The sequence below is a fragment of the Oncorhynchus mykiss genome, chromosome 27, assembly GCF_013265735.2.
Source record: "Oncorhynchus mykiss isolate Arlee chromosome 27, USDA_OmykA_1.1, whole genome shotgun sequence".
NCBI classification, from domain to species: Eukaryota; Metazoa; Chordata; class Actinopteri; order Salmoniformes; family Salmonidae; genus Oncorhynchus; species Oncorhynchus mykiss.
In genome coordinates this window covers 34,014,991-34,039,371 of record NC_048591.1, presented here as the reverse complement: position 1 = coordinate 34,039,371, position 24,381 = coordinate 34,014,991, and the positions used below count along the sequence as shown (strand labels likewise).

The 24,381-nt window shown below is 50.1% G+C and overlaps 1 protein-coding gene across 9 annotated transcripts in view; it reads left to right on the top strand.

Annotated features, from left to right (window-relative positions):
• The window catches only part of robo2 (roundabout, axon guidance receptor, homolog 2 (Drosophila)), a 388,976-nt gene extending 375,193 nt beyond the window's left edge, over window positions 1–13,783 (top strand). For 7 of the 9 annotated variants that reach the window (XM_036965118.1, XM_036965122.1, XM_036965120.1 and 4 more), the window contains 5 exons: window positions 462–647; window positions 1,144–1,302; window positions 2,580–2,852; window positions 7,923–8,120; window positions 9,701–13,783. In XM_036965118.1, coding sequence (XP_036821013.1) covers window positions 462–647; window positions 1,144–1,302; window positions 2,580–2,852; window positions 7,923–8,120; window positions 9,701–9,702 — 818 coding nt within the window. In that variant the 3' untranslated portion in view covers window positions 9,703–13,783. The remainder of the gene's footprint in view (window positions 1–461; window positions 648–1,143; window positions 1,303–2,579; window positions 2,853–7,922; window positions 8,121–9,700) is intronic. The other 2 variants (XM_036965115.1, XM_036965119.1) reach the window with 2 other exon arrangements.
• Window positions 13,784–24,381: the final 10,598 nt, after the last annotated feature.

The following is a 24,381-nucleotide window of genomic DNA, read 5'->3' as shown; positions in this document are numbered from 1 at the left end:
CATGTGTGTGAGCGTGTGTGTGAGCGTGTGTTTAATGATGGGCAGAACAGAATGAGTGTAGTAAACCATTACTGACCTGCCACAACACTGAGGCCCTGCAGCACAGAGAAACCTGAGATGGAGCCCTAACAACCTGATATTAACCCTCATTACACGATTCCACAACACATGAGTCCATTGAAACCTACAGCCACAGCGCAGATGTTCAAAATGGCGAGGCCTTTTGTGTCTGTGGAATTTCCTCGCTTGGGGTCTGGAGGCTATAAAAATGATGCGGTTGGATATTAGAGACTCTTACTTGATTTGTGAACACACACACACACACACAGACACACACACACACACACACACACACACACACACACACACACACACACACACACACACACACACACACACACACACACACACACACACACCCTGTGCAGTGCTCTGATGGTCTAGCTGGTGGTGTCCCTCAGGGTCCATGGTTAACGGCTGGGGGTCAGCCTCAGAGGAAGATGACCGTCACTACTCCAGCCACAGGTCCAGTGTGGGCAGCTCCTCTGACGGGTCCCTCTACACCCAGTGTAGCTTCGCCCAGGCCCTGGTGGCAGCCGCTGACAAGGCAGGCTACCACCTGGAGGGCACCAGCCTGGCCAAGAGAGGTTGGTATATGAGGAGTGGAGCCCCTCCAGCCTGTTCTCTCTGGAACCTCTGTATGACTCAGAAAGAGATGCAGTGATTGATCTACTTCCTGCCATCTGCTAGCTGGTGTTTTCTCCTCTCTACTGCTGTTTGGTGGAAAATGTGCATGGCTCTACAATATGTGGCTGAACAAAGGATCCAAACCTTGATTCAACTCTAACTTTCCTCCAGCTTTGCACTCTGACTCCTACCAAATTGGGATAGAGGAAAGATTTCTGGGTGAACTCACTGGTGATTTCTTTGCAGGCTTCTAACACTGCCTGTACGTTCTCATTGTCAAAATAATGGAGTGATTTTGAGGATTTCTGGTGACTGATGAACTAACTGAACCTTCCATGGGATCCTGCGAGCTTCCTGCCAGGCATGCTCTTTAACCCGCCTCTCTCCATGTTCCCCTCAGTACCTCCACTAACCCAGTGGCCTTTCTCTCCACTTCTCTCCCTCCTCCTCCTCCAGGTAAAGGGCTGTCCCACCGGGCCCGGCCCAGCAGTCCCTTCTCTACAGATGGCAGCATGGTGGGCACACACAGCCTGGGCCACCAGAGGGCTGCCCGGCCCACCCGCAAGCCCCGGGGACAGGGCACCGCGCCCCACAAGAGAGACGCCAGTGCAGACGGTAAGAGAGGGATCCTGGACGGCTTGGTGCTTTAACCAGAACTTTCCCAGAACTTTGTATAAGCGGAGACTTACCTCTGACACAAATTACTCATCATCTATACCAGGGTTCTCCATCCGTGTTCCTGGAGAGATACTGTCCTGTAGGTTTTCACTCCAACCCTGTTCCTGGAGAGATACTGTCCTGTAGGTTTTCACTCCAACCCTGTTCCTGGAGAAATACTGTCCTGTAGGTTTTCACTCCAACCCTGTTCCTGGAGAGATGCTGTCCTGTAGGTTTTCACTCCAACCCTGTTCCGGGAGAGATACTGTCCTGTAGGTTTTCACTCCAACCCTGTTCCTGGAGAGATACTGTCCAGTAGGTTTTCACTCCAACCCTGTTCCTGGAGAGATACTGTCCTGTAGGTTTTCACTCCAACCTCAATATAGCGCACCTGATTTGAATAATTAGCTGGTTAAAATTCTGAATCAGGATAGTTACAACTGGGGTTGGAGCCTACATGAGGATAGCTCTCCAGTTACAGGGTTGGAGCCTACAGGAGGATAGCTCTCCAGTGACAGGGTTAGAGCCTACAGGATAGCTCTCCAGTAACAGGATTGAAGCCTACAGGAGGATAGCTCTCCAATAACAGGATTGGAGCCTACAGGAGGATAGCTATCCAGTAACAGGGTTGAAGCCTACAGGAGGATAGCTCTCCAGTAACAGGGTTGGAGCCTACAGGAGGATAGCTCTCCAGTAACAGGATTGAAGCCTACAGGAGGATAGCTCTCCAATAACAGGATTGGAGCCTATAGGAGGATAGCTCTCCAGTAACAGGGTTGAAGCCTACAGGAGGATAGCTCTCCAGTAACAGTTTTGGAGCCTACAGGAGGATAGCTCTCCAGTGACAGGATTGGAGCCTACAGGAGGATAGATCTCCAGTAACAGGTTTGGAGCCTACAGGAGGATAGCTCTCCAGTAACAGGGTTGGAGCCTACAGGAGGATAGCTCTCCAGTGACAGGATTGGAGCCTACAGGAGGATAGATCTCCAGTAACAGGTTTGGAGCCTACAGGAGGATAGCTCTCCAGTAACAGGGTTGGAGCCTACAGGAGGATAGCTCTCCAGTGACAGGATTGGAGCCTACAGGGTTGATAGCTCTCCAGTGACAGAGTTGGAGAGCCCTGATCTATAAGGACTTGGACAATAATACAATTACTGATTAATACTGATTGACTGATTACTGATATATCACCAGACTGTTACCATGTAGTTAACCACATCACCCCTCCCTCCCAGACCTACCTCCTCCCCCTGACCCCCCTCCCATCCAGGGACCAGGGCCTATCCAGGGAGCCCGTAGTGTAGGCGGTGTGTGCCCCCCAACCGAGAAGAAGGCCTCGTCCCTGGAGCGCCAGCCCATGTGTGGTGCCATGCCCCTGTCTGGGCTGGAGGAGATGAAGAGCTGCATGGACAGACAGACACGCACCTCTCTGGAGCGGCACCGCCAGGCCCAGGACAGACTAGCATCCATGGACCGAGGAGACGACCCACGCAGGGGACACAAAACAGGTACTGGACTGGAGGGTAAAAGCAAGTGAAAATGCCAGCACGCTGTCTGAAAGACTCGACCTGATCCAAACATTCCATTCATTGCACAGGTGTTCGTTCTAATTTGCAGATGCCAATTTCTTGTATCCTGCACTGTGGCAGTGTGTTGGATGTGAGCGAACATTACTTTAGAACAATAACTCATATTCCGCACCACAGTATGGAGCCAGTAGAAATGTGGTTAGGTCAGCAGCCATTGCTGTACAGAGAGAGTAACTGTGTGACAGCAGGGTCCTGATGGCTGCGGTGCCTTGGCAGACCAGAGCCTTTACTAAACCCTGGTGTTCAATCTCCTGCTGAGAGGAGACTGAGCTCCCATGAACAGATTGCACTGTCTGCCACTTGTACTTGTCTTCCAGAATGCTCCCCCCTACACACACACACACACACACACACACACACACACACACACACACACACACACACACACACACACACACACACACACACACACACACACACACACACACAGCCTGTAGGCATCGCCAATGGTGTCCGGCTCCAGCCCAGTCCAGGCAGAAGGCTCTAGCCAGACAGATGCAGTCTAATCACCCCAGCTTTCTCCTCTCAGACAAACAGCGGCCACTCCACCACTCCACCCATCTGTCTGTGTGTGGAGTCATTAGACCTCACCATGCTGTGTTCCTGTCCTGTCTGTGCCAGGACAGACAGAGCAACAGACAGAGGCAGACAGAGAGGCAGACAGAAAGCCAGACAGAGAGGCAGACAGAAAGACAGACAGACAGACCCGGAGATCCAGAGAGGTATCACATTCATCAGATTCTTCTTCAGAAAACAATAAGAAGTGCACTCCAAGTTGACTGATACACAGCAGAGTTCAGAAGGCTCTCTAAGTTGACTGATACACATCAGAGTTCAGATGGCTCTCCAAGTTGACTGATACACAGCAGAGATCAGAAGGCTCTCTAAGTTGACTGATACACAGCAGAGTTCAGAAGGCTCTCCAAGTTGACTGATACACAGCAGAGATCAGAAGGCTCTCTAAGTTGACTGATACACAGCAGAGTTCAGAAGGCTCTCCAAGTTGACTGATACACAGCAGAGATCAGAAGGCTCTACAAGTTGACTGATACACAGCAGAGTTCAGAAGGCTCTCTAAGTTGACTGATACACAGAGTTCAGAAGGCTCTCTAAGTTAACTGATACACATCAGAGTTCAGAAGGCTCTCCAAGTTGACTGATACACAGAAGGTGCCAAAGCATGTCAGTGCTAAAATATTAAAATACAGATCTGCAGCACGGGGTGCCACCGCAGGTCAACACTACAATATACTGATCTGCAGCAGGAGGTGACACAGCAGGTCAACACTACAATATACTGACCTGCAGAAGGGAGTGCCACCGCAGGTCAACACTACAATATACTGACCTGCAGCAGGGTGACACAGCAGGTCAACACTACAATATACTGATCTGCAGCAGGGGGTGCCACAGCAGGTTAACACAATATACCTTTATTTAACTAGGCAAGTCAGTTAAGAACAAGTTCTTTTTTTCAATGACGGCCTAGGAACAGTGGGTTAACTGCCTGTTCAGGGGCAGAACGACAGATTTGTACCTTGTCAGCTCAGGGTTTGAACTTGCAACCTTCCGGTTACTAGTCCAACGCTCTAACCACTAGGCTACCCCATCTGCAGCAGGGGGTGTCACAGCAGGTCAACACTACAATATACTGACCTGCAGCAGGGGGTGCCACAGCAGGTCAACACTACAATATACTGATCTGCTGCAGGGGGTGCCACAGCAGGGCAACACTACAATATACTGATCTGCAGCAGGGGGTGCCACAGCAGGTCAACACTACAATATACTGATCTGCATCAGGGGGTGCCACAGCAGGTCAACACTACAATATACTGATCTGCAGCAGGGGGTGCCACAGCAGGTCAACACTACAATATACTGATCTGCAGCAGGGGGTGCCACAGCAGGTCAACACTACAATATACCGATCTGCAGCAGGGGGTGCCACAGCAGGTCAACACTACAATATACTGATCTGCAGCAGGGGGTGCCACAGCAGGTCAACACTACAATATACTGATCTGCAGCAGGGGGTGCCACAGCAGGTCAACATTACAATATACTGATCTGCAGCAGGGGGTGCCACAGCAGGTCAACACTACAATATACTGATCTGCAGCAGGGTGCCACAGCAGGTCAACACTACAATATACTGATCTGCAGCAGGGGGTGCCACAGCAGGTTAACACAATATACCTTTATTTAACTAGGCAAGTCAGTTAAGAACAAGTTATTTTTTTCAATGACGGCCTAGGAACAGTGGGTTAACTGCCTGTTCAGGGGCAGAACGACAGATTTGTACCTTGTCAGCTCAGGGTTTGAACTTGCAACCTTCCAGTTACTAGTCCAACGCTCTAACCACTAGGCTACCCCATCTGCAGCAGGGGGTGTCACAGCAGGTCAACACTACAATATACTGACCTGCAGCAGGGGATGCCACAGCAGGTCAACACTACACTATACTGACCTGCAGCAGGGGATGCCACAGCAGGTCAACACTACAATATACTGATCTGCAGCAGGGGGTGCCACCGCAGGGGAAGACTACAATATACTGACCTGCAGCAGGGGATGCCACAGCAGGGCAACACTACAATATACTGACCTGCAGCAGGGGGTGCCACAGCAGGTCAACACTACAATATACTGACCTGCAGCAGGGGGTGCCACAGCAGGTCAACACTACAATATACTGATCTGCAGCACGGGGTGACACAGCAGGTCAACACTACAATATACTGACCTGCAGCACGGGGTGCCACCGCAGGTCAACACTACACTAATCTGACCTGCAGCAGGGGATGCCACAGCAGGTCAACACTACAATATACTGACCTGCAGCAGGGATGCCACAGCAGGTCAACATTACAATATACTGATCTGCAGCAGGGGGTGCCACAGCAGGTCAACACTACAATATACTGACCTGCAGCAGGGGATGCCACAGCAGGTCAACACTACAATATACTGATCTGCAGTAGGGGGTGCCACCGCAGGGGAAGACTACAATATACTGACCTGCAGCAGGGGGTGCCACCGCAGGTCAACACTACAATATACTGATCTGCAGCAGGGGGTGCCACCGCAGGGGAAGACTACAATATACTGATCTGCAGCAGGGGGTGCCACCGCAGGTCAACACTACAATATACTGATCTGCAGCAGGGGGTGCCACCGCAGGGGAAGACTACAATATACTGATCTGCAGCAGGGGGTGCCACCGCAGGGGAAGACTACAATATACTGATCTGCAGCAGGGGGTGCCACCGCAGGGGAAGACTACAATATACTGACCTGCAGCAGGGGGTGCCACCGCAGGTCAACACTACAATATACTGATCTGCAGCAGGGGGTGCCATCGCAGGGGAAGACTACAATATACTGACCTGCAGCAGGGGATGCCACAGCAGGGCAACACTACAATATACTGACCTGCAGCAGGGGGTGCCACAGCAGGTCAACACTACAATATACTGACCTGCAGCAGGGGGTGCCACAGCAGGTCAACACTACAATATACTGATCTGCAGCAGGGATGCCACAGCAGGTCAACACTACAATATACTGACCTGCATCAGGGGGTGCCACAGCAGGTCAACATTACAATATACTGATCTGCAGCAGGGGGTGCCACAGCAGGTCAACACTACAATATACTGATCTGCAGCAGGGATGCCACAGCAGGTCAACACTACAATATACTGATCTGCAGCACGGGGTGCCACAGCAGGTCAACACTACAATATACTGATCTGCAGCAGGGATGCCACAGCAGGTCAACACTACAATATACTGATCTGCAGCAGGGGGTGCCACAGCAGGGCAACACTACAATATACTGATCTGCTGCAGGGGGTGCCACCGCAGGTCAACACTACAATATACTGACCTGCAGCAGGGGGTGCCACAGCAGGTCAACACTACAATATACTGATCTGCAGCAGGGGGTGCCACAGCAGGGCAACACTACAATATACCGATCTGCAGCAGGGGGTGACACAGCAGGTCAACACTACAATATACTGATCTGCAGCAGGGGGTGCCACAGCAGGGCAACACTACAATATACCGATCTGCAGCAGGGTGACACAGCAGGTCAACACTACAATATACCGATCTGCAGCAGGGTGACACAGCAGGTCAACACTACAATATACCGATCTGCAGCAGGGGGTGTCACAGCAGGTCAACACTACAATATACTGATCTGCAGCAAGGGGTGCCACAGCAGGTCAACACTACAATATACTGATCTGCAGCAGGGGGTGCCACAGCAGGTCAACACTACAATATACTGATCTGCTGCAGGGGGTGCCACAGCAGGTCAACACTACAATATACTGACCTGCAGCAGGGGATGCCACAGCAGGTCAACACTACAATATACTGATCTGCAGCAGGGGGTGCCACAGCAGGTCAACACTACAATATACCGATCTGCAGCAGGGGGTGTCACAGCAGGTCAACACTACAATATACTGATCTGCAGCAAGGGGTGCCACAGCAGACACTAACAACTCTGTAGTTGCCTTTCCCCTCTTCATAAGGGCGTTAGCTGGGAGACCCATGTGTGAGCCCACACTGCCCACTGGCACCAACACACTGCAGATGTCATTAGGAGGGAGGTCTGCCAACAGGCTTTCTGTCTCACTATAGCACCTTCTGCAACCACCACCACCCAGCCAATCCACCTACGGCTGCCCAAACTTACCTAGCCCCCCAAAATGAATCGACAAACCACCATGTTGTTAAACACTTTTGTTGTCCCCATGTCATTTCTGTAAATGAGAATGCATTTTCCTCGCACTCTGCTCCACAGGAGCCCTTTTTCCTCTTGCCTGGCCGTCATTTTAAATAACAATTTGTTCTTAGTTGACCTGCCTGGTAAAATAAAGGTTCATATAATTTAAAATAAATAAAACACTCTCAACTGCAGTCAGGGTTAGTAGTAACAATCTGAATGTTTCCCTCTGTGTGTTTGTCCAGAAGAGGGGTGCCTGCCCCCCTACAGTAAACCCTCGTTCCCCTCCCCTGGGGGCCACAGCTCCTCTGGGACAGCCTCCTCTAAGGGCTCCACGGGGCCACGCAAGGGAGAGGGACCTCGAGGGCCACACCAACGGACTACCACAGACCACAATGACTTCCTGGGGACCAACGGACAGGGACAGTACTCAGGCGAGTTATGTAAGTATCACACCATTTTGTCTACTGTCTTATCACAAGAAGGCATTTTGATGTCATAAGCAACTATATTGATTATATGGACCATATTGATAATGCGTTCGTAAATTCAATCGGGAGTGCCAGAGTACGCTCAAAGTGCCCTCTCGTCATTGGTAAATTCAGAGCGCTGTCAGATTGTTTGTTTGTAAATTCAGAGCGTTTCGCTCTCTGAGTGTTCAGAGCGCACACTGAATGTTCTGGCTGAGGAGTAGAGTTGATCCGAGCTTTCTGACCTCACAACGGCAGTCAAGCACCCAAGCTAACTGGCTAACGTTGGCTATTTTGCTAGCTACTTCCAGACACAAATGAGAGAACACCTCACTCTGATCATTTTACTTCCCCTAAGCAGGTCTGGTTAGGCTGTTTTCATGTTATCCAGAGCGTTGGTGACTGTAACTGCAGCTGGCATCAATTTAATTTAAAAAATGTTGCCAACGTTTACTGATACCGGTCATAATCAACAGGTGTTGAGCGTTTGGCAGTTATTCAAATCAAATCAAATGTTATTTGTCACATGCGCAGAATACAACTTACTTACAAGCCCAACAATGCTTTAAAAAGTTAAGAAAAAAAATTGAAATAAGTGTTAAATCAAAGTAGCAAGTAATTTAACAGTAGCAGTAAAACAACAAGTGAGGTTATATACAGGGTGTACCAGTACAGAGTCAATATCCAGGGCACCGGTTAATTGAGGTAATTGAGGTAATATGTACATGTCGGGAGAGTTAAAGTGACTATGCATAGATTATAAACAGTGAGTAGCAGCAGCATAAAATAAGGGTCTGATTAGCTGTTCATGAGCCTTATGGCTTGGGTGTAGAAGCTGTTCAGAAGCCTTTTGGAACTCGACTTGGCGCTCCAATACCGCTTGCCGTGCGGTAACAGAGAGAACAGTCTATGACCATGGTGGCTGGAGTCTGACAATTTTTTGGGCCTTCCTCTGACACCACCTGATATTGAGATCCTGGATGGCAGGAAGCTTGGCCCCAGTGATGCACTGGGCCGTACGCACCACCCTCTGTAGTGCCTTGAAGTCGGAGTCCAAACAGTTGCCATACCAGGCAGTGATGCAACCCGTCAGGATGCACTCGATGTTGCAGCTGTAGAACCTTTTGAGGATCTGAGGACCCATGCCAAATCTTTTCAGTCTCCTGAGGGGGAATAGGTTTTGTCGTGCCCTCTTCACAACGGTCTTAGTGTGTTTGGACCATGATAGTTTGTTGGTGATGTGGACACCGACAGGCTCTCAACCTGCTCCACTACAGCCCCGTCGCTGAGAATGGGGGCGTGCTCAGCCCTCCTTTTTCTGTTGTCCACAATAATCTCCTTTGTCTTGATCACATTGAGGTAGAGGTTGTTGCCCTGGCACCACACAACCAGGTCTCTGACCTCCTCCCTGCGCACTGGCACACTCAGACTAGAGTGCTCTGAAATCGGAGTAGATAGCAAGAGTAAATGTATGAACGCACCCTAAATGTATATCATTTTGGCAAAGATTTAGCTATGTCTTGACATTGCTGTTCTCTCTGTCTCTCTCACAGAGTGACCTGTCTGCAGTAGGATCTGAACTAAACTGGAGTAAAGCCTCGTCGTCCTCATCAGAATTATGCCTCGTCTGTTGGTGTAATGAACTTTGTCCTTCTTTGTGTATTATCAGAGGAGAGGAGCAGGAAGATGACGATGATGACCACCATAACAGAACTGTAAATGTGATGTATAAACACAGACATACATACTGTACATCCCACTATGTTGTTGTCCTCAAGAAAATGATTTCCCACCTTCCACCTTCATTTTTTTTCAGTCAGAAAAGAGCAAGTTAACAAAACAATTAAAACACCTTTATGAGAAAACAAATTTTCAAAGTAACTGTCCTTGGGGAAAAAAAGTGAATCTTGTTTCCTGTAAATAGATGATTTACCTTGTTGTTGCATTGCTATGCAAGCCTACTTCAGTTTGAGCTTCTTCATTCCATACTGTTGGTTATATCTAGTCATTTGTATTATACGTGAATTGATAGGCTGGTGTGCCATAAAATAATTGTTTTTACGATCCATCATTTGTTAATACCTATCATTGATTAATTATTATCATTATTATTATTAATTATTGTTTTTTTGCACTGCGATTTTTGGTGATAAGCACAAAAGCATAGCTCCTACTGACAGGAAGTACCGGAAGAACATGCGAAGAGGAGTTTCTCTGGAAAGATGAGAAAATATATACTAATGTACAGAGAGATATTAAAGATTAAGAGGTTGCTTATGGACAGCAACTAAATGGATACCCATTCCCAAGTTAGGGCTAATCAGAAAGCAGATGTTTTTTGTTGTTGTGTCTTTGAGGTTGGGGGCAGAGAAGGGGCAGAGTAGAGACAGAGAGAGGAGGTGTTAATGGTTAGCGCATTGGGCCAGTAACTGAAAGGTTGCTAGATCGAATCCCCGAGCTGATAAGGTAACAGTTAACCCTCTGTTCCTAGGCCGTCATTGTGAATAAGAATTTGATCTTAACCGACTTGCCTTGTTCTATAAAGGTTGCATGTTTTATTTGTTTTTATTAGTTGATTATTGGGTTAACGTCATCTGATTCTATTGTAATCTTATAGTCCTACAAATGGACTGCTATAGACTTGTTAGAGCTGGCAGTTGTGAGGTAGTCCAGGCATTGTCTTGTTTTCAGAACATAACACAGCCACATTACAATGGACATCTAGCTTGGCCCTCATCTTCATACCAGCATTTAAATACAATTTATTTGATCTTCATCTCATCCTCTTCATTGAATTCTAGAGTTTTTGTTTTCATCTGAAGATCATTTGTATAATGCGTCGAGCAATATGGACAAAGTGAACATCTAGAATCTAGTCACTGAAACCATAGAGTAGCACTTAGAATACACTATGAGGAGCCTCAAAGCCATAGTTCAATAGGTGTAATCCATTTTATAAACTGGGTGTTTTCGAGCCCTTAATGCTGATTGGCTGAAAACCATGGTATATCAGACCGCATACCACAGGTATGACATAACATTTATTTTTACTGCTTTAATTACATTGGTAACCAGTTTATAATAGCAATAAGGCACCTCGGGGGTTTGTGGTATATGGCCAATATACCACTGCTATGGGCTGAATCGAGGCACTCCGCGAACAGCACTTAGGCATGGTACATTGGTCATATACCACAAACCCCCGAGGTGCCTTATTGCTTAAATCTAAAACTGACATATGACTTGCTTCCTTTTAATCACCCCACTGTTAAACTCTGGATTGGGTCAAACCCAGTTGTAGTAAGAACAAACAGTAATATTGATGCTAAAGCCACTCTATTGCCAGGAAAGAGGCTTTAGGATAGGTCCTTCTTTTGTCTCCTTTGTTATGAGAGTCAAACATTTCTTTTGTCATCCATTTTAACTTTATTTTTGCTTAATTTAGAGCACTTAATTTATTTTTTACCTTTATTTAACTAGGCAAGTCAGTTAAGAACAAATTCTTATTTTCAATGACGGCCTATGAACAGTGGGTTAACTGCCTGTTCAGGGGTAGAACAACAGATTTGTACCTTGTCAGCTCGGGGATTTCAGTTACAAGTCCACCACTCTAACCACTAGGCTACCCTGGCGCCAATGTACTCGGTTAAGAGCGTTGTCCAGTAACTGAAAGTTTGCTGGATCGAATCCCCAAGCCAACTAGGTGAAAAATCTGTCAGTGTGCCCTTGAGCGAGGCACTTAACCCTAATTGCTTCCATATGGCGCTCTGGATAAGAACTTCTGCTAAATTATTCAAATGTAAATGTAAAATGTACTCCACATCCATCCCATGAAAACATCACAATGGCCTGCTTCTGCCTCAACTGTTGTGTATCTGTTTCAGTCGGAGCACTGCAGTCCCTGCCTTGAAGTATGGTACTATGTTATAATTAGCACACAGTAGAACATTAACTAGACTCCCTATTGGGACTCCAATTCCCAGAATGCATTAGATAGTGAAGCAGAAGGCAGGTACAGTCAGAATGGAGAAGAGCCACCTGCAGTAGGAGATCACACTGCCTCTGTCTTTACAGCACATAGCACTACTTTCTATCTGCCTTTCACAACACGTTTTCCTTCTGCCACATGGAACTATTCAGCCTCAGATGTTCAATTTGTATCTTCTCAAACAATGTTCTTATCATTTTTTTAAAGCCTGTTTCTTTGTATGCATTTTATGGACTCAAAAAGGTTGCTTAACGATGTGTTCGATATCAACGTTCAGGATTTTACCGGTAAAATGTTTATTTAGTCTTCTTTTGTACTGCTTAATGTTGATAAAAGGAGAGTTGGAAAGCAAACGGAAGCTTTGCCAGATATGCTGTTGTACTGTTGTGTTCATGTCATTGTCATTTCATATCATCAACCTAGTGGCCAGTGTTCTGGAAATGAGGTGCAAGGAGTGTCTCAGGTTATTTTACTGTACATTCTGGCGGTGTTCATGTATGTGTGTATATATTCATATGCATCTCCACTCGGTTATTTCATTCCAGTTTCATTGCTGAAAGATATCCCTCTTTTATGTCCGATGCTGTCCTGTTTCATTTCTTTTCGCCAGTGGTTTTAATTCCACGTTTAGCGTGCTGGTCCATCCACCTTAAGACAAGATGTCAGTAACAGAACATACCAAATTAATATGGATACTTCTAATGTGTTTTTGTGTCTTTTTAATAATCATGGTTTTCTTTTAAATCACAGTGTTGTTGTTTTGTATTTATTAAAATGATAATAAAAAGGTATATTGTGAAATATGTTATCAAGATTTGTGGAATATAAAATGTTTGTTTTTTGTAAGCTTTGCTGTCGGAGAAGGCCAGGGATGGGCAACTCCAGTCCTCAGGGGCCAGAGTGCTGTCACACATTGTCCCCATCCCTAGCAAACACAGCTGATTAAACTAATTGCATTCTTAACTGAAGATCATGATTAGTTGATTATTGGAGTCAGGTGAGTTAGCTGGGGCAAAAATGTGGCATCAATAAGGCCCACTGAGGACTGAAATTGCCCATCCCTGAGCTGGGCCATAAGGACTTGATTGACTCTCCAGGTCCACAGCAAGTTGCAAAGCTGAGTCATTAGTTGTCAGAGACAATGGAGTCACTGGGTCCTGCACGTTAACAACTCTGCTCCGTCTCATCTCAAAACGAAAGACTCTCAAACTTTTTCCAAACACAAACAGCGATATGCTCCTCATTTGCTTGACAAGACAATAGATACAGGTGTCTTTTTTGGAAGGTTGGAAAGTACTTTGGCTTTCCGTCTCTTTGGTTCCTTTTCTCAGTATTGTTGGATCTGTGTGTTCGTCTTTTTGCAACAAAAAAAGAGGATTAAAAAAAGAGAAAAAGAGCAAGTTGTTGGGTGAAGTCTTTCTGTACAGTGTCGGGCAAGGTGAGGCCATCTCTCCAATGCCATTTCTACATTCTGTACAACCTTCTGTATTCCCTTGCATGTCCTTGTCCAATAAGAGGAAAATAGTGGAGCAAGAAATTCAACTTTTACAAGTCTCATTCCCATGTCCTGTAAGAATCAATCCAAGTTATTTTCTTTCCTTGTACCTGGATCACTATCAACAAATAAAATATTTTTGAAAAATGTGAACCCTTGTCTTTCGCTCCGTTGATTGACAAGGTGTTTTACACAATACTAGTATCTTTCAAAGTCGGCTGGAAAGTTTCTGTATCATGGTTTCATTGGCTGACATCTTGAGTATGGATTTTTGGACATACATTATTTTGATCCAAGAGAAAGACAACAACTCTGAAGTCTCCTCTAAAAAGAATATTGTTTCATTCTGTCCTGTCTGTCTGTGTGTGTGTGTGTGTGTGTGTGTGTGTGTGTGTGTGTGTGTGTGTGTGTGTGTGTGTGTGTGTGTGTGTGTGTGTGTGTGTGCGTGTGTGCGTGTGTGCGTGTGTGCGTGTGTGCGTGTGTGTGTGCGTGCGTGCGTGCGTGCGTGCGTGCGTGCGTGCGTTCGTGCCTGTGTGTACTGTATGTGTTTGAGAGGGTGTCTGACTCAGCTGTGCTTTTTGTGTCAAACCAGTTGACATGCTGCTCCTCTCGGAGAGTGCCAACATCAAACAGAACGCCAAATCCCTCAATGAGTTAGGCACCTGCGCTTTGAATAACACTTAAGAACTTAAAATAACTTAAGAAATGTTGCTCAGATAGTGCATTTTATATTTTTCCTTTTTGAACACCAGGATGTGACAAAATAGAGTCAGCAAATGAGGCAGAATGAGGCGTTGATAACTGCTTGGAGGGAAAACTTACTTTTCACCTTAACAAGTCCATCAGAGCAACTTAGTTTGCTATGACTTTATTGGCAAATGTCTCATCTGAATGTTAGGTTGCACTGTGTCCCCTGTCATTTGGTATGTCTATGTGTACTTACAGACTGCTTTGGGTGATGTTCTTCTGAGCATAGAGAGGCTTTTAGACAGACCTCCATCTGATTTGTAATGTGAAAGCCAGCTAGTCTGATGGAGTTTGAGGAACGATGGCTCACGTAATGAAAACCAATAAAAGGCTGTTTTATAGTTCGTTAAATTATTTCATTATCACATTCCTGCTCTCCGCTCCACCTAAATGACAGCAATTATTCATGTTAATATCTTTAATCTCTCTCTACACCCCACTCACTAATTTTCTTCCTTTCTTTCTCTCTCTCCCTCTCTGTTCTGAATTCTCTGTCTGGGGCTTTAAAACAGCACCTCACACCTATAAGGGGTCTTTCAAGCTAACAGCTTGAGGAACAGCATTCCAAACACCTCCCCTCACTCTCCACTAACAAACCAAACCTACAATGCGTTAGTGAGACAAAGTAAGTTAAGAACTAGTTACATTTACCAGTCCTCCAACTCCCTAAATCACTACTCTCTCACTTTCTCTCTCTCTCTCTGATCAATGTGAATGATTGAAGCAGAGAGGATGAGGAGTGTGAGAAGGTTAGAGACAGATCTCTGTCCTGTCTCAGATCAGTGTGTTTTCCCAAGGCCTTCCTTCCCTCCACGTACGTAATATTGGAAACGGTTGGATAATATTTGTTGTCATAATGACAAAGATTCAGCAAACAATCCGTCAGTGCTGGTGAAGCAGGAACAAATTCACTATGTCACAACTCAGTCTCAGTCTCAGTCTCTGTCTCAACCCCAGTCCAAGTCTCAATCTCAGTATCAGTCTCAGCCCCAGTCTCAGCCTCAGTCACAATCTCAGTCTCAGTCTCAGCCCCAGTCTCAGCCCCAGTCTCAGCCCCAGTCTCAGTCTCAGTCTCAGCCCCAGTCTCAACCCAGTCTCAGTCTCAGCCCCAGTCTCAGTCTGTCTCAGTCTCAGTCTAAGCCCCAGTCTCAGTCTCAGTCTCAGTCTCAGCCCAAGTCTCAGCCCAAGTCTCAGTCTCAGTCTCATCCCCAGTCTCAGTCTGTCTCAGTCTCAACCCCAGTCTCAGCCCCAGTCTCAGCCCCAGTCTCAGCCCCAGTCTCAGTCTCAACCCCAGTCTCAGTCTGTCTCAGTCTCAGTCTCAATCTCAATCTCAGTCTCAGTCTCAGCCCCAGTCTCAGTCTGTCTCAGTCTCTTCTCAGTCTCATTCTCAGTCTCAGTCTCAGCCCCAGTCTCAGTCGGTCTCAGTCTCAGTCTCTGCCCCAGTCTGTCTCAGTCTCACTCAGTCTCAGACTCAGTCTCAGTCTCAATCTCAATCTCAATCTCAGTCTCAGCCCCAGTCTCAGTCTCAGTCTCAGCCCCAGTCTCAGTCTCAGTCTAAGCCTCAGTCTGTCTCAGCCCCAGTCTCAGTCTCAGTCTCAATCTCAGTCTCAGCCCCAGTCTCAGTCTCAGTCTCAATCTCAGTCTCAGCCCCAGTCTCAGTCTCGGCCCAGTCTCATCTGTCTCAGTCTCAGTCTCAGTCTCAGCCCCAGTCTCAGTCTCAGCCCCAGTCTCAGCCCCAGTCTCAGTCTCAGTCTCATCCCCAGCCTCAGTCTCAGTCTCAGCCTCAGTCTCAGTCTCAGTCTCAGTCTCAATCTCAGTCTCAGCCCCAGTCTCAGTCTCAGTCTCAATCTCAGTCTCAGCCCCAGTCTCAATCTTGGCCCCAGTCTCATCTGTCTCAGTCTCAGCCCCAGTCTCAGTCTCAGCCCCAGTCTCAGCCCCAGTCTCAGCCTCAGTCTCAGCCCAGTCTCAGCCCCAGTCTTTGCCCCAGTCTCAGTCTCAGCCCCAGTCTCAGCCCCAGTCTCAGCCCCAGTCTCAGTCTCAGTCCCAGTCCCAGTCCCAGTCCCAGTCTCAGCCCCAGTCTCAGCCCCAGTCTCAGCCCCAGCCCCAGTCTCAGCCCCAGTCTCAGCCCCAGTCTCAGTCTCAGTCCCAGTCTCAGCCCCAGTCTCAGTCTCAGTCCCAGTCTCAGCCCCAGTCTCAGTCTCAGCCCCAGTCTGTCTCAGTCTCAGTATGTCTCAGCCCCAGTCTCAGTCTGTCTCAGTCTCAGCCCCAGTCTCAGTCTCAGTCTCAGTCTCAGCCCCAGTCTCAACACCAGTCTCAGTCTCAGTCTCAGTCTCAGCCCCAGTCTCAGTATGTCTCAGTCTCAGTCTCAGTCTCAGTCTCAGTTACAGACCCAGTCTCAGTCTCAACCCCAGTCACAGTCTGTCTCAGTCTCAGTCTCAGTCTCAGCCCCAGTCTCAGTCTGTCTCAGTCTCAGTCTCAGTCTCAGCCCCAGTCTCAGTCTGTCTCAGTCTCAGTCTCAGTCTCAGTCTCAATCTCAGTCTCAGTCTCAGTCTCAGCCCCAGTCTCAGTCTCAGCCCCAGTCTCAGTCTGTCTCAGTCTCAGACCCAGTCTCAGTCTGTCTCAGTCTCAGTCAGTCTCAGACTCAGTCTCAGTCTCAGTCTCAATCTCTGTCTCAGCCCCAGTCTCAGTCTCAGTCTCAGTCTGTCTCAGCCCCAGTCTCAGTATGTCTCAGTCTCAGTCTCAGTCTCAGTCTCAGTAACAGACCCAGTCTCAGTCTCAACCCCAGTCACAGTCTGTCTCAGTCTCAGTCTCAGTCTCAGCCCCAGTCTCAGTCTGTCTCAGTCTCAGTCTCAGTCTCAGCCCCAGTCTCAGTCTCAGCCCCAGTCTCAGTCTCAGTCTCAGCCCCAGCCTCAGCCCCAGTCTCAGTCTCAGTCTCATCCCCAGTCTCAGTCCCAGTCTCAGCCCCAGTCTCAGTCCCAGTCTCAGCCCCAGTCTCAGTCTCAGTCTCAGTCTCAGCCCCAGTGTCAGTCTCAGTCTCAGCCCCATTCTCAGTCTCAGTCTCAGCCCCAGTCTCAGCCCCAGTCTCAGTCTCAGTCCCAGTCTCAGCCCCAGTCTCAGTCTCAGTCTCAGTCTCAGTCTCAGCCCCAGCCCCAGTCTCAGTCTCAGACCCAGGCTCAGCCCCAGTCTCAGCCCCAGTCTCAGCCCCAGTCCCAGTCTCAGTCCCAGTCTTAGCCCCAGTCTCAGTCCCAGTCTCAGCCCCAGTCTCAGTCTCAGCCCCAGTCTCAGTCTCAGTCTGTCTCAGTCTCAGTCTCAGTCTCAGTCTCAGCCCCATTCTCAGACCCAGTCTCAGTCTCAGTCTCAGTCTCAGCCCCAGTCTCAGTCTCAGTCTCAGCCCCAGTATCAGTCTGTCTCAGTTTCAGTCTCAGCCCCAGTCTCAGTCTCAGGCTCAGCCTCAGTCTGTCTCAGCCCCAGTCTCAGTCTCAGACTCAGTCTCAGTCTCAGACTCAGACTCAGTCTCAGTCTCAGCCCCAGTCTCAGTCTCAGTCTCAGTCTGTCTCAGCCCCAGTCTCAGTCTCAGTCTCAGACTAAGTCTCAGTCTCAGCTTCAGTCTCAACCTCAGCCCCAGTCTCAGTCTCAGTCTCAGTCTCAGTCTCAGTCTGTCTCAGCCCCAGTCTCAGTCTCAGTCTCAGCCCCAGTCTCATTCTCAGTCTCAGTCTCAGTCTCAGTCTCAGTCTCAGTCTCAGATCCAGTCTCAGTCTCAGCCCCAGTCTCAGTCTCAGCCCCAGTCTCAGTCTCAGTCTCAGACTCAGCACCTGTCTCAGTCTCAGTCTCAATCCCAGTCTCAGTCTCAGCCCCAGTCTCAGTCTCAGTCTCAGACTCAGTCTCAGTCTCAGCCCCAGTCTCAGTCTCAGTCTCAGACTCAGTCTCAGTCTGTCTCAGTCTCAGTCTCAATCTCAATCTCAGTCTCAGTCTCAGCCCCAGTCTCAGTCTGTCTCAGTCTCTTCTCAGTCTCATTCTCAGTCTCAGTCTCAGCCCCAGTCTCAGTCGGTCTCAGTCTCAGTCTCTGCCCCAGTCTGTCTCAGTCTCACTCAGTCTCAGACTCAGTCTCAGTCTCAATCTCAATCTCAATCTCAGTCTCAGCCCCAGTCTCAGTCTCAGTCTCAGCCCCAGTCTCAGTCTCAGTCTAAGCCTCAGTCTGTCTCAGCCCCAGTCTCAGTCTCAGTCTCAATCTCAGTCTCAGCCCCAGTCTCAGTCTCAGTCTCAATCTCAGTCTCAGCCCCAGTCTCAGTCTCGGCCCAGTCTCATCTGTCTCAGTCTCAGTCTCAGTCTCAGCCCCAGTCTCAGTCTCAGCCCCAGTCTCAGCCCCAGTCTCAGTCTCAGTCTCATCCCCAGCCTCAGTCTCAGTCTCAGCCTCAGTCTCAGTCTCAGTCTCAGTCTCAATCTCAGTCTCAGCCCCAGTCTCAGTCTCAGTCTCAATCTCAGTCTCAGCCCCAGTCTCAATCTCGGCCCCAGTCTCATCTGTCTCAGTCTCAGCCCCAGTCTCAGTCTCAGCCCCAGTCTCAGCCCCAGTCTCAGCCTCAGTCTCAGCCCAGTCTCAGCCCCAGTCTTTGCCCCAGTCTCAGTCTCAGCCCCAGTCTCAGCCCCAGTCTCAGCCCCAGTCTCAGTCTCAGTCCCAGTCCCAGTCCCAGTCCCAGTCTCAGCCCCAGTCTCAGCCCCAGTCTCAGCCCCAGTCTCAGCCCCAGCCCCAGTCTCAGCCCCAGTCTCAGCCCCAGTCTCAGTCTCAGTCTCAGTCTCAGTCCCAGTCTCAGCCCCAGTCTCAGTCTCAGCCCCAGTCTGTCTCAGTCTCAGTATGTCTCAGCCCCAGTCTCAGTCTGTCTCAGTCTCAGCCCCAGTCTCAGTCTCAGTCTCAGTCTCAGCCCCAGTCTCAACACCAGTCTCAGTCTCAGTCTCAGTCTCAGCCCCAGTCTCAGTATGTCTCAGTCTCAGTCTCAGTCTCAGTCTCAGTCTCAGTTACAGACCCAGTCTCAGTCTCAACCCCAGTCACAGTCTGTCTCAGTCTCAGTCTCAGTCTCAGCCCCAGTCTCAGTCTGTCTCAGTCTCAGTCTCAGTCTCAGCCCCAGTCTCAGTCTGTCTCAGTCTCAGTCTCAGTCTCAGTCTCAATCTCAGTCTCAGTCTCAGTCTCAGCCCCAGTCTCAGTCTCAGCCCCAGTCTCAGTCTGTCTCAGTCTCAGACCCAGTCTCAGTCTGTCTCAGTCTCAGTCAGTCTCAGACTCAGTCTCAGTCTCAGTCTCAATCTCTGTCTCAGCCCCAGTCTCAGTCTCAGTCTCAGTCTGTCTCAGCCCCAGTCTCAGTATGTCTCAGTCTCAGTCTCAGTCTCAGTCTCAGTAACAGACCCAGTCTCAGTCTCAACCCCAGTCACAGTCTGTCTCAGTCTCAGTCTCAGTCTCAGCCCCAGTCTCAGTCTGTCTCAGTCTCAGTCTCAGTCTCAGCCCCAGTCTCAGTCTCAGCCCCAGTCTCAGTCTCAGTCTCAGCCCCAGCCTCAGCCCCAGTCTCAGTCTCAGTCTCATCCCCAGTCTCAGTCCCAGTCTCAGCCCCAGTCTCAGTCCCAGTCTCAGCCCCAGTCTCAGTCTCAGTCTCAGTCTCAGCCCCAGTGTCAGTCTCAGTCTCAGCCCCATTCTCAGTCTCAGTCTCAGCCCCAGTCTCAGCCCCAGTCTCAGTCTCAGTCCCAGTCTCAGCCCCAGTCTCAGTCTCAGTCTCAGTCTCAGTCTCAGCCCCAGCCCCAGTCTCAGTCTCAGACCCAGGCTCAGCCCCAGTCTCAGCCCCAGTCTCAGCCCCAGTCCCAGTCTCAGTCCCAGTCTTAGCCCCAGTCTCAGTCCCAGTCTCAGCCCCAGTCTCAGTCTCAGCCCCAGTCTCAGTCTCAGTCTGTCTCAGTCTCAGTCTCAGTCTCAGTCTCAGCCCCATTCTCAGACCCAGTCTCAGTCTCAGTCTCAGTCTCAGCCCCAGTCTCAGTCTCAGTCTCAGCCCCAGTATCAGTCTGTCTCAGTTTCAGTCTCAGCCCCAGTCTCAGTCTCAGGCTCAGCCTCAGTCTGTCTCAGCCCCAGTCTCAGTCTCAGACTCAGTCTCAGTCTCATCCCCAGCCTCAGTCTCAGTCTCAGCCTCAGTCTCAGTCTCAGTCTCAGTCTCAATCTCAGTCTCAGCCCCAGTCTCAGTCTCAGTCTCAATCTCAGTCTCAGCCCCAGTCTCAATCTCGGCCCCAGTCTCATCTGTCTCAGTCTCAGCCCCAGTCTCAGTCTCAGCCCCAGTCTCAGCCCCAGTCTCAGCCTCAGTCTCAGCCCAGTCTCAGCCCCAGTCTTTGCCCCAGTCTCAGTCTCAGCCCCAGTCTCAGCCCCAGTCTCAGCCCCAGTCTCAGTCTCAGTCCCAGTCCCAGTCCCAGTCCCAGTCTCAGCCCCAGTCTCAGCCCCAGTCTCAGCCCCAGTCTCAGCCCCAGCCCCAGTCTCAGCCCCAGTCTCAGCCCCAGTCTCAGTCTCAGTCTCAGTCTCAGTCCCAGTCTCAGCCCCAGTCTCAGTCTCAGCCCCAGTCTGTCTCAGTCTCAGTATGTCTCAGCCCCAGTCTCAGTCTGTCTCAGTCTCAGCCCCAGTCTCAGTCTCAGTCTCAGTCTCAGCCCCAGTCTCAACACCAGTCTCAGTCTCAGTCTCAGTCTCAGCCCCAGTCTCAGTATGTCTCAGTCTCAGTCTCAGTCTCAGTCTCAGTCTCAGTTACAGACCCAGTCTCAGTCTCAACCCCAGTCACAGTCTGTCTCAGTCTCAGTCTCAGTCTCAGCCCCAGTCTCAGTCTGTCTCAGTCTCAGTCTCAGTCTCAGCCCCAGTCTCAGTCTGTCTCAGTCTCAGTCTCAGTCTCAGTCTCAATCTCAGTCTCAGTCTCAGTCTCAGCCCCAGTCTCAGTCTCAGCCCCAGTCTCAGTCTGTCTCAGTCTCAGACCCAGTCTCAGTCTGTCTCAGTCTCAGTCAGTCTCAGACTCAGTCTCAGTCTCAGTCTCAATCTCTGTCTCAGCCCCAGTCTCAGTCTCAGTCTCAGTCTGTCTCAGCCCCAGTCTCAGTATGTCTCAGTCTCAGTCTCAGTCTCAGTCTCAGTAACAGACCCAGTCTCAGTCTCAACCCCAGTCACAGTCTGTCTCAGTCTCAGTCTCAGTCTCAGCCCCAGTCTCAGTCTGTCTCAGTCTCAGTCTCAGTCTCAGCCCCAGTCTCAGTCTCAGCCCCAGTCTCAGTCTCAGTCTCAGCCCCAGCCTCAGCCCCAGTCTCAGTCTCAGTCTCATCCCCAGTCTCAGTCCCAGTCTCAGCCCCAGTCTCAGTCCCAGTCTCAGCCCCAGTCTCAGTCTCAGTCTCAGTCTCAGCCCCAGTGTCAGTCTCAGTCTCAGCCCCATTCTCAGTCTCAGTCTCAGCCCCAGTCTCAGCCCCAGTCTCAGTCTCAGTCCCAGTCTCAGCCCCAGTCTCAGTCTCAGTCTCAGTCTCAGTCTCAGCCCCAGCCCCAGTCTCAGTCTCAGACCCAGGCTCAGCCCCAGTCTCAGCCCCAGTCTCAGCCCCAGTCCCAGTCTCAGTCCCAGTCTTAGCCCCAGTCTCAGTCCCAGTCTCAGCCCCAGTCTCAGTCTCAGCCCCAGTCTCAGTCTCAGTCTGTCTCAGTCTCAGTCTCAGTCTCAGTCTCAGCCCCATTCTCAGACCCAGTCTCAGTCTCAGTCTCAGTCTCAGCCCCAGTCTCAGTCTCAGTCTCAGCCCCAGTATCAGTCTGTCTCAGTTTCAGTCTCAGCCCCAGTCTCAGTCTCAGGCTCAGCCTCAGTCTGTCTCAGCCCCAGTCTCAGTCTCAGACTCAGTCTCAGTCTCAGACTCAGACTCAGTCTCAGTCTCAGCCCCAGTCTCAGTCTCAGTCTCAGTCTGTCTCAGCCCCAGTCTCAGTCTCAGTCTCAGACTAAGTCTCAGTCTCAGCTTCAGTCTCAACCTCAGCCCCAGTCTCAGTCTCAGTCTCAGTCTCAGTCTGTCTCAGCCCCAGTCTCAGTCTCAGTCTCAGCCCCAGTCTCATTCTCAGTCTCAGTCTCAGTCTCAGTCTCAGTCTCAGTCTCAGATCCAGTCTCAGTCTCAGCCCCAGTCTCAGTCTCAGCCCCAGTCTCAGTCTCAGTCTCAGACTCAGCACCTGTCTCAGTCTCAGTCTCAATCCCAGTCTCAGTCTCAGCCCCAGTCTCAGTCTCAGTCTCAGACTCAGTCTCAGTCTCAGCCCCAGTCTCAGTCTCAGTCTCAGACTCAGTCTCAGTCTGTCTCAGTCTCAGTCTCAATCTCAATCTCAGTCTCAGTCTCAGCCCCAGTCTCAGTCTGTCTCAGTCTCTTCTCAGTCTCATTCTCAGTCTCAGTCTCAGCCCCAGTCTCAGTCGGTCTCAGTCTCAGTCTCTGCCCCAGTCTGTCTCAGTCTCACTCAGTCTCAGACTCAGTCTCAGTCTCAATCTCAATCTCAATCTCAGTCTCAGCCCCAGTCTCAGTCTCAGCCCCAGTCTCAGTCTCAGTCTAAGCCTCAGTCTGTCTCAGCCCCAGTCTCAGTCTCAGTCTCAATCTCAGTCTCAGCCCCAGTCTCAGTCTCAGTCTCAATCTCAGTCTCAGCCCCAGTCTCAGTCTCGGCCCAGTCTCATCTGTCTCAGTCTCAGTCTCAGTCTCAGCCCCAGTCTCAGTCTCAGCCCCAGTCTCAGCCCCAGTCTCAGTCTCAGTCTCATCCCCAGCCTCAGTCTCAGTCTCAGCCTCAGTCTCAGTCTCAGTCTCAGTCTCAATCTCAGTCTCAGCCCCAGTCTCAGTCTCAGTCTCAATCTCAGTCTCAGCCCCAGTCTCAATCTCGGCCCCAGTCTCATCTGTCTCAGTCTCAGCCCCAGTCTCAGTCTCAGCCCCAGTCTCAGCCCCAGTCTCAGCCTCAGTCTCAGCCCAGTCTCAGCCCCAGTCTTTGCCCCAGTCTCAGTCTCAGCCCCAGTCTCAGCCCCAGTCTCAGCCCCAGTCTCAGTCTCAGTCCCAGTCCCAGTCCCAGTCCCAGTCTCAGCCCCAGTCTCAGCCCCAGTCTCAGCCCCAGTCTCAGCCCCAGCCCCAGTCTCAGCCCCAGTCTCAGCCCCAGTCTCAGTCTCAGTCCCAGTCTCAGCCCCAGTCTCAGTCTCAGTCTCAGTCCCAGTCTCAGCCCCAGTCTCAGTCTCAGCCCCAGTCTGTCTCAGTCTCAGTATGTCTCAGCCCCAGTCTCAGTCTGTCTCAGTCTCAGCCCCAGTCTCAGTCTCAGTCTCAGTCTCAGCCCCAGTCTCAACACCAGTCTCAGTCTCAGTCTCAGTCTCAGCCCCAGTCTCAGTATGTCTCAGTCTCAGTCTCAGTCTCAGTCTCAGTTACAGACCCAGTCTCAGTCTCAACCCCAGTCACAGTCTGTCTCAGTCTCAGTCTCAGTCTCAGCCCCAGTCTCAGTCTGTCTCAGTCTCAGTCTCAGTCTCAGCCCCAGTCTCAGTCTGTCTCAGTCTCAGTCTCAGTCTCAGTCTCAATCTCAGTCTCAGCCCCAGTCTCAGTCTCAGCCCCAGTCTCAGTCTGTCTCAGTCTCAGACCCAGTCTCAGACCCAGTCTCAGTCTGTCTCAGTCTCAGTCAGTCTCAGACTCAGTCTCAGTCTCAGTCTCAATCTCTGTCTCAGCCCCAGTCTCAGTCTCAGTCTCAGTCTGTCTCAGCCCCAGTCTCAGTATGTCTCAGTCTCAGTCTCAGTCTCAGTCTCAGTAACAGACCCAGTCTCAGTCTCAACCCCAGTCACAGTCTGTCTCAGTCTCAGTCTCAGTCTCAGCCCCAGTCTCAGTCTGTCTCAGTCTCAGTCTCAGTCTCAGCCCCAGTCTCAGTCTCAGCCCCAGTCTCAGTCTCAGTCTCAGCCCCAGCCTCAGCCCCAGTCTCAGTCTCAGTCTCATCCCCAGTCTCAGTCCCAGTCTCAGCCCCAGTCTCAGTCCCAGTCTCAGCCCCAGTCTCA